Genomic DNA, 17,343 nt, shown 5'->3' with positions numbered 1-17,343 from the left:
ATATTGTTTCGATTGGATTATTCAAAGATGGTCGTTTATTGAAAGATTATCGCTTGTGATCTGTTTAATTTAACCAATTTGTGGATATGTTTACTTTTATTAGGTAGACGATGAAGTTAAAAAATTTGATTGTTTGTCAATATAATGAAAAATGATGGGATCGTCGAGACGGTGACGTCAAAAAAAAGGAAAAACTACTATTAAGTATGAAATGAACAACTTACTGCCATATATCGCTTAGTTTGTCTTTGTCAGTGAGGTGAGGCAATTTGTAGTATTCATAGATGAATCCCATTGAAGTGGGGGGCTGCTGGTCTTCGGGTGGATGTCCACTTATGTTGAGCATAGCCGACGTAGCGGCCGTGAGTGGGTGCTCGTAGTAAGATCTCCAACTAGTTTCTTCCGGTGATGCACCCTCATCACCACCTTCAGCCATCCCCGAGCCCCCCTCCTTCACAATCCTGAAAATCATCCCCAGTCAAAAATCAAGCCCAACAATCGTCGAGCCCGCGGAGGCAACTTGGAAAACACTCTCGGGATTTCATATGCGTTAATAAATCCGATGGAGCTGTAATACGGATGAATCCGGTTTCGGAGGGCCGAAGAATATGTTTATTGTGTTTTTAAGGAAATTTCGACGGCGTTTCACGTCGGGCGTGTGGGTTGTTTGTCTTTCGAATTTAAATCGACGATCCATAAAAATTCTTTTACGGCCCTCGAGGGATATATATAACGTAAAAAAGCACAACGGGCCTTTCGACAAAAGGCAACTTTTCGCCCGGAAAGCTTTTACATAACATAACATATTTGTAAGTGTATTATTCATTTTCGGTTTTGAACTAGGTACAGTGGAAAAGAGATTTTGAACTATGCGCTCGTTACGTAAGCAATCACTCTTCCAGACGGTTACGGTATTATAGAGCTCAGCACAGATTGATTTCGAGCCAGTTTGATAGTATCCTTATTTATTGCCGTACGGATACGGGTATGTTTAGAACGATTTAGGCCTCACAGACAGGCTTCAATGTAAGCGGTCATTTTCAATAAATCATAAATCTGTAGACCTATTTAAGAAGAAAATGGAGATTGTCTTGGAGAAAATTTAAGCTAGTCCTGCATACTTAACCGGCCGTTAAAATCACCCCAACACGATGGGAATAGTCCAACATTCACCTCATCAATCCAATTTATTTGGAATTGTAAATTATAACAATATTATCAAGGAAGAAATCAAATATATTATTAAAAATTATTTACAACCCGAAGGTTTTTTTATATTTAATTTATCTTTCAGGCCTTGAGATGTCAAAATACAAAACGTTTTCTTTTGTGTCAAGTTTGCGGTTAAAAAAAAAAAGTTTGATCTATTCAGCCATATTATTAATAATTTCATAAACTGCAGCTATTCTTCGTGCTTGACCACCCGTTGAAGTCACTTAATATTAATTTAAATACAGCCTTGATGTTTCATTAATGATTATGTAGCTTTTTAAATATGCTTTTGTGCTAGTTCATATGCTTCACATTATTGATTTAAGTTTTAAAAGTTGCTCAAATAAATTAAGCTTGTAACGTGCAATGAGTTAAGCTATTTTACAGATCAGAAGTGTTATATGTTGCGCATTTTATACATCTTTTAATGTATTACCATGCTATGTTACAATTTAGGGGTTGTTACCATCGAAACAGTTTTATCCGGATTGCCTCCAATTTGGTATGATTCCCTGCATCGTCCCAACCGGCTCCGATTGTATCTCGTCAGTTCAACTGGCGGTTATCGTCTCACCGTAATTCCACCTCAAAGTACAAGCGATTGTGATCGGAACGGACCTTCAATTCTCTAGTTTGCCTTTTATCTGTTATTTTTTTGTTCTGTACGAAAGGACTTTCTTGTCATATGAGTCATTGCGCTTTTTCTGAGGTTGTGATGAAAAGTTAAGTCAAATCGACTTTAGAGAACGACCATTTTTTCCCTTTTTTGTTTAAGTCCATTTTTACTCAATGGACATTAATTTTCATACGCATTCCTTATTTCAAGAGAAGGTTCTGTTTAAGCATATTACTTTAACATTTTACGTAGTTAAAACAATTTTACAAGGCTTTTCAGTTGTCCAAAACGAGACACAAGAGTAGTAATTGTTCGGTACCTTTTTTTATTTAAATCTATTTGTTCTATTTTTCTCAGTTTAATATGAGCCCTTACTTAGTTTTTAGAATTTTGACAGCAACCTGATTTTGTGATAAAATTGTACGCCTGTTTTTATACAAGAAAATTAATTTCTCCCCTCTTGAGTGTTTTTCTTTTTCTTTTTTTTTATTATTGTCCACTAAGATTTTTTGTCTTTTATTGCTCAACAAAATAAAATGAGAATTGGTTCAATATCATGAATTCGGGAGAAAATTGTACCGAAAGGTACACAAGGTATACAACTTTTTAGGAGAAACGATTTTCCTCTTTTTTAGTTTTTAAAAGGAAGGCCCAAAAATTGTCATTTTTCGGTATATTTTTTCTCAAAATCTATTTGGTCTAATACAACTACACTTTTATTTTCTACTTTTTCTGTTTACTACAAATCCTCACTTAGGGTTTTTAGAAAGATAGTTAATTTTTAACGAAAACTTAAATTTGGGACAAAATTTTACTCTTTTTTTAATACAAGAAAATGACTTTCTCCCGTCTTGATTGTTTTGTACAAGAAAGTTCGCCTAAATTATTTATTGCTTAAAAAAAGGAAATAATAATCATTTCAATATCGGGACAGATTTTGAAGAAAATTTTATTGAAATATGAAAATACAACATTTCAGGAGAAGCGATTTTCTTTTGTTTACTCTATCAAAGAGGCCCAAAATTGCTGTTTTCGGTACCTTTTTTCAAAATCTATTTGGTCAAACAATGATTCTTTTTTCCTACTTGTTCAATTTACTACGAATCCTCACTTAGCGTTTAAAAAAACAGTGAATTGGGAATTTTTGACGTCAACCTAAATTTGGCACAAAATTTTACATTTTGTTTTGTACAAGAAAATTAATTTCTCCCCTCTTGAGTGTTTAAAAAAAATATTTTTCGCTAAGATTGTTTGCCTTTTATTGCTTAACAAACTGAAATGAATAAATCGTTTCAATATGACGATAGTTTTTGAAGAAAATTTTATTGAAAAGTAAAAATACCGCTTTTCAGGAGAAGAGTTTTTAGTTTTTTTTTCGTTTTTCAATAAGAGCCACAAAACTTACTATTTTTCGGTACCTTTTTGCTCACAATCTATTTGGTCTAATACAACCATTCTTTTATTTCCTATTTTTTCAGTTTACTACCAATCTGCTTAGGTTTGGAAAAAGTGAATAGGTAATTTTTGACCGCAACCTAAATTTGATTTGAGGGGCGTTGGTGGCCGCAACGGTTCAGGCGATGACACGGCGCTCATCACTGTAAGATAAAGGTCCGGGGTTCGAATCCAGCGGCCCTACATTCGAACCGGACATACTTGCAAATGTTTTTTTGTTTTTCAAAAACACCGGCACACCGAGGGTTCATATAACCTCTGTTGTTGCACTCTCGTAAAAAAAAAAAAAATAATAATCAAAAAACAACCTAAATTTGAGAAAAAACTTGATTAGAAAAGAGTGAATTTCTCCGCTCCTAGGTGTTTTTAAATATTGGGCACCATCATTGTTATTACCTAAGAAAATATACAGGGTTTGGGAGAAAATGTATTGAAAGGTGAAAATATACCTTTTCAGGGGATTTTTCAATCGGATTTTTCCTATTCCGCTGAATAAAACTTTACAGACCGATTCTTTCTTGAGGAAAAGCATTAACAGCTCTGTAAAGGTTTCGACAGAAAATTAAAAGAATCAAACAGCGTCAGGTCTAGTCTAGTTGCAAGGTTATCAAAGCACATGATTCGGAAAATTAAACAAAAAAAAATTAAAAAAATAAATAAACCGATTCCAAAGACCGGGACCTCACAGAGTTAGTTTCATTATGTACAAAAAACGATTTAGTTTAATGCAGATAAATAAGGATACAATTTAAAAATCTGGTCTTTTTTTAAATAAATCATTGCAGGGCAGTTCTGTACATTATGCTCTGTTTACTAAATCATTTTTTATTCCTGCAGTGTGACTTTTTTTTAAAAAACCAATCAAAGACTGGTTTCGGTTCAGAAACTCTTCCTTCCATTCACAAGAGCATTCATTCTTGGGCTCGAATTTACATACGGTTTGGTGGAAAGGAGCGCGATAAGCAGAAACTAGTTTTTTCAAGCCATAGAAATACTTTTTTTATTTAAAAAAAAAGAAGATAATTTCTAATTTATTTCTTAATGGCGAAGTCGTTCTTCGCATGTCGACCGACATTGGATTAGCTCACGGAAAGCACAAATAATCCAAGAGGATCAGATAATTCCGAGTGTGTAGATGACAGGTTACTCCTTTTTTTATCGCGTGTTCCTTAATGAATCGAAAGGAATTAATGGGCGTAATTAAAGTTGCGGTTGACGCCCTGTGTTGAAACGAAGTCAACCAAGCCTTAAAAAGACACTACAGTGCTGCTTTCAAATTTTATACTCAATCAAATATGGCCATTGGTACTCATGTTCTTTAACTTTTTTTCGTATTATTTGAACAAGAGCCACTCGTTGTATGTTCTCACGTATCATTAGAATAAATGTTAACAGAATCCGGCATATTTTTTTCTATTATTATTTTCAGCTGAGAACTGATGGAGGGAAACGTTTCAGAAATTCAGAAAAGCCGTTTGAATGAATTCTGTTTTTTTTAAGTTTTATGTGGCGTTTAATTACTTAAATTATTAGATGGCATCTTTTAATTATGATTGGACGGCAATTGGTCCAGGGATGCCTAACGGACATAGATGACCAAACTGACCCCCCCCACCTCATGAATAAATCCTTCGAATCTTTTCCCACTGAATATTAAATTAAAATCTCTTTTGAGCCGGAGAGGGGAATTTATTCAAATATTTAGACGGATACAAGAGCTGTTTAGATTTTTAAAAACAAACCTGACAGTTTTATTGTATGTCAAATTAAGAAAACATGTTCCTTAACAGGGAAACTTTCTCAAAGTAAAATTCCGATTTTAAGGATTCTCAAGAAAACCGCTTTATCTTGAGATACATTTTTAAAATCGTACATTTACTGGCATGGCTCCAAGGGAAAGACGCCAAGGTATCCTTTTATTATTTCACCTTTATCTTTCATTAAAAAAAAAAGTAGCCCATTTAACATACGAGCCTATAAATAAATATCCGCGAATACACACCTGATGTTTTCTTTCCTTCAAGATTCTTATCTTTTGCAGTAAAGTGAAGGATTTTATAAAAATTATTTTAAAAAAAATCTCTACCAACAATCAATTATTTATAATATGAATAGATTATTTCATCTGGCCGCTTGATTGATCGCCGCCAAAGTGAAACAACTCCGAACAGTGGATAATTTATTACTTATTAAAATTGTTGACCAAAAAGGACTTGTTGACTTAGATTTTATCAAACGAAACAATCAGGGGTTAAAAAAAAGAAAATGTTATGCTTGAAAAACAAAAAATAAAGTATTCACTCTTTAAATGTTTCATCTTCAGTATTAATATATTTTTTATGTAAGCCACATTATTTTGCGTTGTCCGATACTATTTTAACTAATTGAAATAAGCTAAATTATTCTATATCTAAAAAACTAATTAAAAGCTATTAATTGTGAAAGTTTATTATAATGTATTTACCCCTTCACTTCTTGTTTTAATAGATTTTATCAATAATTTAAAAAATACATACAGATGTATAAATACAAAGTATAGCTTTGTTAATTTAGTTACTTGTGGCCTATTCTGTCAGCTGTTGAGTTGGAAGGTTACGGAATTGTACCCTTTATTTATTTATTTTTTATTTGAGTATTATTTTATTACATTAGAAAGAATCATAAATGAAATTGTCACATGTGAAAAATGAAGTTTGAGAAGTATACAAAAATTCCATGTAAATAATAATAAAACTGAGTAAAATCAAGAGTTATCAATCCCGTAACCTTCCAACTCGTACACAGCTGGCAGCATAGGTGACTAAATCAACAAAGCTAACTAGATTTTTATTTATATATCTGTATGTATTTTTTAAATTATTGAAAAAATCTATTAAAAGAAGAAGTAAAACGGTATTAGAGTAATAAAATAACACCAATTTTTAAAATCAACACTTCAATTCCATATTAGCCAGAGTTCGGCGATGAATGAACAAAATATGTATACCAATTAATTATTCTTTTCATCTAAGGTTTTTGTTGAGATGAAAAATCTTAGATAAAAAGAATAATTAACTGAAATAATTAATATGGTCAATTAGGAATATGGATAAAAATATTTTTTGTTTTTACGTTAGGACATCGAACTCACAGCCTACGAGTCGTGAGTCTGACACGTCGACTTTTATTTTATTTTAATGGCCTCATGTTTTACATATTAGCTAAAATTGATGAATGAACATAATTTTTTGAAGGAGGGAAGTCAGAAATTCTAAGGGCGACGGTGGGAGTCGATCCCAGGCATCGAGACCGCTGTGCTAGAGCCGAGAGTCTGATGCCCAACAGCATGAAATATACTTTTTTATTTATGTTTTATTTGCTGGTTTCTATATTAGCTAGAGTACGTTGAGGAATAAAAAGATTTTTTTGTTAAGTCGAACTCACGGTATCTAAGAGCCGAGTATCTGACGAGCTATCCATCCCTCTACCGCGGTCTCAACATTTTATTTTGAAGTTTTTCCGAAGATCTTTAATTATAGAAACTTCTCGAGAAGAAAGGTCAAAAAGAAAGTAGAGTCCGCGAAGGACCAGAGCCTGTTGAAAATCTCTTCGGCTCCGTTGCAAAACGGAATTAACCAAACACGTCCATGACCAAGGTATGACTAATTGCATAAAAACATTTAGTATGCACATACGCCTTTGAGGTGGTAAACAAATTCAAAAGTTTCACATTATTGAGGATTTCTAAGGAGGAGAGAGCTTACACTGGAGTGGGTCGACAGCCTCCGGCGATAAACCGACTCAGTTGTGATAGACCCTTATAAACGACTGACCCCTAACATCGTAATGTACTCTCTACTCAATGCACAACATGAATCTCATATATTCTTGTTTGTTTTTTTCTCCTTTTCTTTCTTCTCTTAGAGGGGATCTCCGTGTCCCCTTGGGATCACCCCGCCTATCTTCTCTCCGAAACTTTTTTATCTATCTTACACAAGGATAAAATTAATGTACATCACAATTACGAAAGAAAGAAAAAAATGCGTATTATCTATCAGTTTTCTACCATTTGAAACAAGCCTCCCTTTTATCCGTATAGAGCTTTTTCAGCTTTTCTAATCCCCCCTTGTAAAGTTATTCTCTTAGCTAATCTAAATTTATGCATCTTTATAAATTAAACAATTATTCAACTATCCGTCTGGGCGGATAAGAAGACAGAAATGCAGCCTCGGAGGACGGCCATCGTCGAAGTTAGCCGTTCATTCACCTCCGACGAAACATTTAAGTGTAAATTTGAATTTGACCCAACCGGCAAAAGTCTTTTCCGCTTTTAACCTACGCACGCACACATACATTAAAGCGTTGACTGTAAATCGCGAGACATTTTTTCCACTTTAATATTTTGTAATACCACGTGATTTCTTTTTCTTGGATGACTTATTGTAGAAGAGCAGAAAGTTCACTGATCCGTCTATACTCGCTGTTCCGGTCTGTCAGACCTATCTGTGTACTAATTAATTAAGGTATTTTTTTACGAGGGTTCGCAAGAGCAGAGGTCATATCAACCCACAGTGTGCCAGTGTTTTTGAAAAAAGCCCATTTGTAAGTATGTTTAGGTGTTGGCACGGCGCTCATCGCTGTAAGGTAAAGGTTCCGGGTTCGAATCCAGAGGCCCTGCATGTGCGATGTCTAATGCAGCGCCGTGTCAACACCTAAACCGTTGTGCGGCCACCGACGCCCCCTTCAAGGTATTATTTTGATTGAATTTGTATCCCATAATACGACACCTGACGGTTACTAATCAGCCATGGGCAAAAGGGCAAAACAGCGGGAATAAACCGACCGAAATGGTCTGTGACACCATTAAATAAAACGACAATAAATAATTTGAAGGTGTGAAGAATGAACAGAACCTGATCTCCTTCAAAATTGATAGAACAGAAATTTCAACATGCTTTTTAAAACCACAAATTAATCTCGAGAGTTTTTTTGTAATTTTTTTGTATTTTCCTTTATTTAATTTATCAAGACATCAGATATATGTGGATTTTTGATCTTGGGGTTGTCGAATCGATCCGCGGTCGCATCTGTTTTTGCCAGTGCGGTAATTTGAAAGAAGACATGCGGCCAGTGTGCTTTTCACCGCCTGACCGCAAATCCCGCAGACGGACCTCCCAGGGTCACGGTTCACGCCAAAGCGGCATTTAGATCAAGCCAACAATTAAAAATATTACTACATTACAATCTTGATTTTTGTTCAAGAGAATATAACAAAAACTCGTTTTTTTCTAAAGTTGACAACCTGAGGTCAGAATTGTACAAATGGTGAAAGTAAATTTTTTAAACAGAAAGCCTCAGCGAATGTATCCTTTTAAAATCGTGGCTAAAACACGATTCTATTAAACCAATAAAAAAGTCCACCAGGGGCAATAAAAAGCATAACTTTTAACCTTTTTTTAATTTTATTAGGTGAACTTTCCATAACAAATTTGTCTCAGGAGAAAGTCGTTATGAACGAGCCGTATTTTAGCTCAACGGTGAAATCCGATTGTAGAAACGAGATAAGGGCAAATGCATATTTGACCAGGACACAGTTGTAATGGGACAATTTGAACCGGAACGTTTACCTTACAATTTTTTTTAAACATGGATACATTTTTGGGCTGGATACACAATTGTTTGCATGGCCAGTCTCACTTTTTCGATTATTGCAGGGGAGTGCGCTTGGGATGAGTTGGTTTACGTTAGGGTTAGGTACGGGTTAGGGTTAGGGAGTCGTTAGGTAAGATACCCCTGACGCAATGTTTTTCAGTGACGCAAAGAAAATGTGCGAGTGCGAGTGAAAATTGCGAGTTAACTGATATTTTTTCGGTCTTCATTTCTAGCGTAACGAAAATATGAAAATAAACAATTTTACTCATACTTTTGGAGGGTGCACATGGGCTTGGTTAAGCTGAGGGAGTGGCCAGGTTAAATTTGGTTAGAGAGTGGTTAGGTTACAAACCCATAATTCAAAGTTTTTCAGTGAAGGAAAAAAAATGTGTGAGTGCGAAGTGCGAGTTTATGAAGATCGGTTTTACTAACTAAATTTAAAATTTAAGTTAATTTAAATAAATATACACATCATTCAATACCCTATTAGAATTTTTTTTAAACATTAAAATTTAATGGACATTTTTCCGGCTAGATTTACAGTCTAACAAAAATATGTAAAAAAAAAATTCTACTTGAGTTAGGTTAGAGAAGGTTAGGTTATGAATGGTTAGGTTAAGGTTAAGGACAGGTTAGGTTACATATCCATGGTTCAATGTTATTCAGTGAAGGAAAGAAAATGTGTGAGTGCGAAGTGTGAGTTTAAAACGAGTATTTTTTTACTTTTTAATTTAATTAATATTTTTGTCACAATAAACAATTGTACTTATATTTTGGAGGAGTGTACCCATGGGTTGGGTAGGCTAGGTTATGAATTGTTAGGTTATGTTTGATTATGATTAGTAGTAGTTAGGGTTAGGGACGGATTAGGGAATGTTTAAGTTATATATCCATTGATTCAATGTTTTTTCAATGAAGGAAAGAAAATTTGCTGTATTTTTATTAGAGGTTTACGGTTAACTTTAGACGGGTTTCAACATGACACAGTTCAGAAAAATCAGATTGAGTTCTGTCAGGTACGTTTCGGCTTTTCGTCATCTTCAGTTAACCTGTGCGGTGTGCAATCAATTGCCTTTTTTGAGTGATTCGTAATACCAAACCTGATATCACCCGGCGAAATAGACAAAACATGTACAGGGGGATGAAGCTCCTGGTTCCTCACACCTCAAGAAGTAATCTCACTTATTTTATTGTAGCCAAAACTTACTATTTTGCATTGCAGACTTCTGATATCTCAATAACTGTTCCTAAATAATAGTAGTTATTCTTTTCAATTTTGTACATCTAAGACACTTCCAAAGTTACATCTTTCGGCTTTTGGAAAAACAAGCTTTCCGAAACTAGTCAGTCAAACACGAAAATAAAAATTGCCCGAAATGGAAGTGCAACACCAAGGCGCGTGTGTATGACAGTGAAAAGAAAAGTGAATGAATTAAACTGTCAGGAGACGAATACGGAAAAGAAAAAAAAACTATACGAAGTTCGTGAATGGGAACATAAGCCCCGGAGGATGTTGAACGTGACGAAGGCGAATTATTCAAATGCAAACCGGAGTCTCAACAGGCCCGATTCAATATCCATCGAGCACGAGGGCCTGCAAACAACAATCGGACTCAACCAACAAATTGATTTTTTCTCCCCCCCCCTGTTCAAAAGCTGTAGCTGGTGATTTTTTCTTGAAAAAGTCAACGGTAGATATGACAAAACGAAATACATTTTATCTTAATAAATATATGGAAATTGATTACCGATCAACAGAAAAAATTAAATTGGCGCTTTACACTCGCACATAATCATGGATGTGTAACCTAATCTCACCCAAATCCCAAGTAAAACATAACCTTATCTAACCTAACCTAACTCAACCTAACCTAAACCGACATAGTTTATTTTATACTATGTGAGGTGTTTAGTGACCTACTTGATGATTATTTGGAGGTCGTGAGATGCGGTTGGTGTAACGTAGGTTTTAGAAAATGAAAATCCATCGTATATAAACATAAAACATCAGTAACTCACTGGTACTCTCAGCACGAGAGACAAGAATGACACATCTACACGGAAAACAAACACTTTGAGTAAGTACAAATACTTTGATTGAATCAAACATTTTCTAGCATTGTATAAATTCAATTTTTTTAAATCTAAAATTTTCTAACATTGTATAAATTCATTTTTTTAATCTAAAATTTCTAGCATTGTATAAATTATTTTTTTTAACGTTCTACATGTATTTGTAAAATTTAAACAATGTTTATAAATCTCAGGCCCTGAAGATGATCTCAATAAAGATCGAAACGTTGGCACGATAAAGAAAATGTTTTTATAAAACCTACGTCACACTAAACCGCATCTCACGACCTCCAAATAATCATTTTATACTATGTTAATTATTATCTTGCTTATGATATTTCTAATACAAAATTGAAAAAACAACAATTGATTTCTCTACTAGCAGAAACAAATAAAAATCAGAATTATGTTATATGCAATTTTTCAAATTTAGCAATTAAGGTAATTTATTTTTTATTTCAAGGTAATGAATAAATTTAAGATTATATATAGTTTATTACAAGGTTATTTACTAATTTATTATTATAGATTTTGTTTAGAACTATTAGTCAATGTTAATTATTGTTTATTTTAGGACAAAGTTTAATTTATTAAAATTAAGGAAATATCAGATATCCTATGTACTGAATGTGTAAATTATCCCTTTTTAACTAGAATATAACCTCTTTTAATTTCCAATTAACCCTCTTTTTAAACCATTAAAAAGCCTTAGGAGAAAGTATGACATATACGCATAAGGTGAAATTCCTGTATATCTTAAGATTTTTTAAAATGCTAAATACTTGGGGTCCACATGAAAAACAATTACAATTGAAATTTGAAATTATATAAAATTTAATACACATAGCAACAATTTTTTTTCAATTTAATTTAAGATTTTTAACAAATACTTGGCTTAATATAAAAATCAAGAATTCTTCTTTTCATTTGAGACATGAGAGAAATTTGGGATTTTAAGAGGACAATTTTTTTATATAGAAAAAATCTTAAATTAAACGAAAAATAATTATTTGTTATACTTTTAATTTTATGTACTTTTTCATTTTAACTGTAATTAATTTTCATGTGATTTTTCTAAGAGCCTAAGTATTATATTTAATTTTTTGTTCAAAAGCGGGAATTTAACTTTACGTACTTACGTTTCATACCCACTCCTACGCCTTTTTTATTTTTGAGTTTTTAAGAGTCCAATTTTTTAAATTGAAAATCCCAAATGAAATGAAGAATTATTTTTTTACTGTTTTAATTTTATGCAATTTTTAATTTCGATTGTAATTAATTTTCATGTGTGCCAAGTTTTTTATATTTAAGTTTTTTTGTTCTAAACTAGGAATTTAAATTCACGTGCTTGCATTACATACAATCTCCTTTTTTTACGTTTTAAAGAAAGAAATAATTTAATATTAAAAGGGTTAGTTTGAAATGAAAAGGGTTCATTTAAAGTTAAAAATCATTAATTTTGACGATAATAAAGGTTAATTTCAAATTAAAAAGGCTTTTTTTAAGGGAAAATAGGTAAATTTGACGGGAAAAAGCTGAAAAAATGTAAAAAAATAGCATAACAAATAAAAACTAAGTATGTACTATTATTTTATTGTGGTTCGAGGGGTGAACTTTTGTGACGGGTCAAAAAACATGGAGGACGATCCTTGACCGGTAACGTCCAAATTATAGATTATTATTTTTATTATTGCCAAACTTATTGTTAGTCAAAAGAGAGTACAAAATTATCACCGGGCTGCTCAATTTTTTTTTTTTTGACAAACGTCCTAATCTGCGTTTTTGAATGTTGTAAATTTCGCCTTTACAGGATCCGGCTAGTGAAACGGCCACCGTGGGCTGGCCGGAATTTATTATTCTAAAACGGCGATTATGACCGAATCTCCTTAATCCGTTAAAAGAAAAAAAGTACAGGTGTGAATATTTTAAATTTTCTTACGGCCCGAAATCATGTCGGCTTTCGTTTTTATTGCTTTTCCTTTTCTTCTTCTTTTTTCTTTTTTTCGAACACCGGCAAACAGTAATAAATCGTGATTTCCCCACGAGTGTTTAGTGAGGGATCAAGTTATCCTCGGGCTCACGGAGTTCCGACTTTGAAACGTTTGATTTATGAGACCGAAGCGTATTTATGTATAGAAGGCCGACGGAATTTTCAATCGGCGAAAAAAAAAAAAACCCCATCGATTTGCATCGATCTTTATGTATACTCCAGAGTCGATCGCTAGCCCCTTCGGAGCTTGTGTGAACGCGTATGCGCGCGTGTGTTCAGTCCTCCGAACTTCATGTGCAATTGATATATGGAGTAGGTTGCCGTAATACATGTTGTTAGCCGGACTTTCGAAATAGAGATGGGTGGTTCTGGAGCGTCGGGTTAATTATAGTTTTGCTTCGTCCTACCTATCCACTCCTGTGGAGGAATAATAATAATTTCAATTTATTCCTTTTGGAATTGGTTTTGTTTGCTGCTCATTAGTAGACACCTGAGGTTTTTAACCTACCCTTCAATTTTAACCGGGGCTGCAACGATTTTATTTGCTCTCCTTGACGTTTATCTACTGTTGTATTTTTTGTATTATTTAAAAAAGAATAAATTAATTTTAAAAAAAAGTGGCGCCCCGGCTGAGATAAAACCCTGCCCGATCTATAAAAACCCATTATCCGGCAATTATCGTGAGAAAAGTTTAGATTTACCGTACGGGTTAATCCCACTTAGAAAGAGGAACGTTTTGAATAACGAATACTCTGCCTATCCCATTAATTAGATTGAAATGTAGATAAAGATTTTCATTTTCATGGCATTAAACGACTAATTATTTCAATGCGCTCCTTCTTCGTACTTTCATGCAACAAGTGTATTCATTTTTTTTTGCTCACACCATGACATTCCTTCATTTCCTACCATAAATTAAAAGAATCAATGAATGCAGTAAACATTTCAAGACTGAAATGTCTGAAAATCAATAACGTTTGTTAAGTTAAGCAGATACATAATTGACAGGTACGTTTACTCTCCTCAAAAACTACTTTTAATACCGATACAATTGTACACAAGGCTATGAGATCTAACATATATTTATGAACGTTATAAAAACAAATCGATTAGAAAATAAACTAGTAAAAACAATAATATCAGACTGACTCTTGGTTCATGACTCTACTGGTCTCCATGGTCATATTTTGATATCAAATAAGCTCAAGGCATGTTAAAACAGACACACAGAACTTGTATAAAGTCCCTAGTCGTACCAGTTCCAACTAAAATATAAGAACATCACAAAAATTAAAACAGCCAAATAAAGTTTTAAGACTGCTCAATCCTACGAATTTCTAAACCGACTATGGCCATTTATGAATAACCAAAAAGACAACTCAGTGACGTCTAATAATTAAGAGAGGAGCTTCACAAAAGTGTAATACCGAGCATGCTGTAGCATTGCAAATAAGTACCAAATAAAATATAAAAAAAAAGTATGAAAGCATCACGTCTTCTGATTCTGGTACAAAGGCTGGGAATGGCTGTCTGATAGTTAGGGACAAAACGTGAAGTATAGGACTGCGTTAGCGCCCTAGGAGAAGACAAAATGCCTTTTGTTCCAAGTCGCATGAGATAGTAGACTGAAGAATAAAAGGTCATCAGCGGTATCAATAGGACAAAAACCCTTCTGTAAAATTACGAACCGATCATGTGAAAAACTCGATGGAACATCATCCCAGTTCAAGCAATTCGTTGAGAACTCGTCTAAACTTTTTAAAGACCTTCTGCAACAAAGCCGAACAATCAGGATTCAATAGGTACTATAAATGTATTTTTACGTCCTTGCAAGAAAGAAAAAATCTCAGTACATATAATAGGATATTTTGTATACTTGACGGTCAAAATATATATCTTTATAAACTTTAAAAAACCAATCCGCAGAAAAAAAATTCTTGATCTTTGTTCTTGTCTACTGGTCTCCACAGCCATCTTTTGATATCGAATAATCTCGAGGCGTGCTAAAACAGACACACAGAACTTGTAGAAAGTCCCTAATCGAATCAGTAGCAACTAAAATATAAGAACATCACAAAAATTAAAACAGCCAAATAATATTTGAAGACTACGAATTTCTAAATCGACTTTGGCCATTTATGAATAACCAAAAAGACAACTCAGTGACGTCTAATAATTAAGAGAGGAGCTTCACAAAAGTGTAATACCGAGCATGCTGTAGCATTGCAAATAAGTACCAAATAAAATATAAAAAAAAAGTATGAAAGCATCACGTCTTCTGATTCTGGTACAAAGGCTGGGAATGGCTGTCTGATAGTTAGGGACAAAACGTGAAGTATAGGACTGCGTTAGCGCCCTAGGAGAAGACAAAATGCCTTTTGTTCCAAGTCGCATGAGATAGTAGACTGAAGAATAAAAGGTCATCAGCGGTATCAATAGGACAAAAACCCTTCTGTAAAATTACGAACCGATCATGTGAAAAACTCGATGGAACATCATCCCAGTTCAAGCAATTCGTTGAGAACTCGTCTAAACTTTTTAAAGACCTTCTGCAACAAAGCCGAACAATCAGGATTCAATAGGTACTATAAATGTATTTTTACGTCCTTGCAAGAAAGAAAAAATCTCAGTACATATAATAGGATATTTTGTATACTTGACGGTCAAAATATATATCTTTATAAACTTTAAAAAACCAATCCGCAGAAAAAAAATTCTTGATCTTTGTTCTTGTCTACTGGTCTCCACAGCCATCTTTTGATATCGAATAATCTCGAGGCGTGCTAAAACAGACACACAGAACTTGTAGAAAGTCCCTAATCGAATCAGTAGCAACTAAAATATAAGAACATCACAAAAATTAAAACAGCCAAATAATATTTGAAGACTAAGAATTTCTAAATCGACTTTGGCCATTTATGAATAACCAAAAAGGCTACCCACATGATACCAAACAATAAAGAGAGGAGCTTCAGAAAAGATGTAATACCAGGCATAGTATAGCATTAAAGAAAACAACTTGTGAGTCTGGTACAAAGCAGGCAAAAGACCTCGTTGAAAACTAGAATAAACTTACACGCCACTATCAAGGCTGAGGTTAACCAGGTCCTATTTCAATGGACACACTTTAAATCTTTATTCACCTCATACACACCTACTTTGAACAATGGAACTTATTAATTTGAAATATTTGAATAACAAGGGAAGATTCCAATTAAGAGTCGCCAATTTTACAAGACGCGATAACGATTTACAATTACTTCGATCACAACAGTAATTGCATATGAGAGAAAAAGGGAAAATAAGAAGAATCTTGTAGTTGTGATGAGAATCGTGGTTTTTTTTCTCTCTCTCTCTCTCTCTCTAAACGATTCAACGATGGCCTGTTATTGCTTAATAATTTACCGCTCGTCTCACTCGGAAAACGTTGTCTCAAATAATATGATGCTGCCTAGAGTCGTAAGTTATATGTGTTGTATGTTCAGGGTGCGGTAGGGCAACTAATAACTTTTGAATTAGTATGCAGGGCTGCGCATGTCTAGCCGTTAAGACGATTTCCCTCCCGAGAGTTCGTTACAACGCGTTTCTTTTCTTTTTTTTTTTTTTAATTACACTTTGAGCAAAAATCGTTCTCAGTACGAATTCCTGAATGATTTTACAGAAAATAAAGGATTAGATGCATGATAAACTATGTTCAATTCGAATTAAAAAAAAAAAAAAAATGATGTGATGTGTTATGCAAGTGGAAAACTTATCAAGTGGCTTAAATTATTCACTAAAGTTATTATTGTTTTTATTAATTTGGGCGGAATTGGTTATTTAGTTGTTAATAAAGTGTCTGAACCTAAACAAGATACTTAATCTTTTTATGTATGGTTTTGGTTGAAATGAAAAAGTTAGCGTCACGAGCGGGATTCGAACCCACGACGGCTAAATACGCCCCTGCTCTGGCCACTTGAGCTACCGTGACTTCGATCCACTAGGACACCGACCCCCATCTCAACCTACAACCATTCGAATTTTCCCTCTTTTTGCCATTTTTCAAATGTCGTGTAATCAATTCGATTCTCGGCGTCGAATGAAATGGACACGGAGAGCTTTAGTGAATTCACTAATTTCGTGGTCCACTTGACCAATTAATATATTACAATTAATTAAGGTTTTTAGTTGAGATAAAAAACCTTAATTAATTGTAATATATTAATTGGTCAAGTGGGCCACGAAATTAGTGAATTTAATGATTTAAAATGAAGTATACACGACATTTGAAAAATGGCAAAAAGGAGGGAAAATTCAAAAAATTAAATTCATTAGATTTCGTGGTCCGATTGACCAAATAATATCTTTCAATTAATTAATCTTTATG

At 33.8% G+C, this 17,343-nt stretch overlaps 1 protein-coding gene across 4 annotated transcripts in view; it reads right to left on the bottom strand.

Moving 5' to 3' along the window:
• Positions 1-17,343, bottom strand: part of LOC106663311 (protein grainyhead) — an 86,315-nt gene that overhangs the window by 54,962 nt on the left and 14,010 nt on the right. For 3 of the 4 annotated variants that reach the window (XM_024229541.1, XM_014388049.2, XM_024229542.1), the window contains exon 2: positions 225-461. The exons of the other annotated variant lie outside the window; for it this stretch is intronic. In XM_024229541.1, coding sequence (XP_024085309.1) covers positions 225-436 — 212 coding nt within the window. In that variant the 5' untranslated portion in view covers positions 437-461. The remainder of the gene's footprint in view (positions 1-224; positions 462-17,343) is intronic. 4 annotated transcript variants of the gene reach the window in all.

Source organism: Cimex lectularius, unplaced genomic scaffold (genome assembly GCF_000648675.2).
Source record: "Cimex lectularius strain Harlan isolate CLEC.00 unplaced genomic scaffold, Clec_2.1 scaffold411, whole genome shotgun sequence".
Taxonomy (NCBI): Eukaryota; Metazoa; Arthropoda; class Insecta; order Hemiptera; family Cimicidae; genus Cimex; species Cimex lectularius.
Note: the sequence above shows the minus strand (reverse complement) of the source record. Positions and strands in the feature narration are given on the sequence as shown.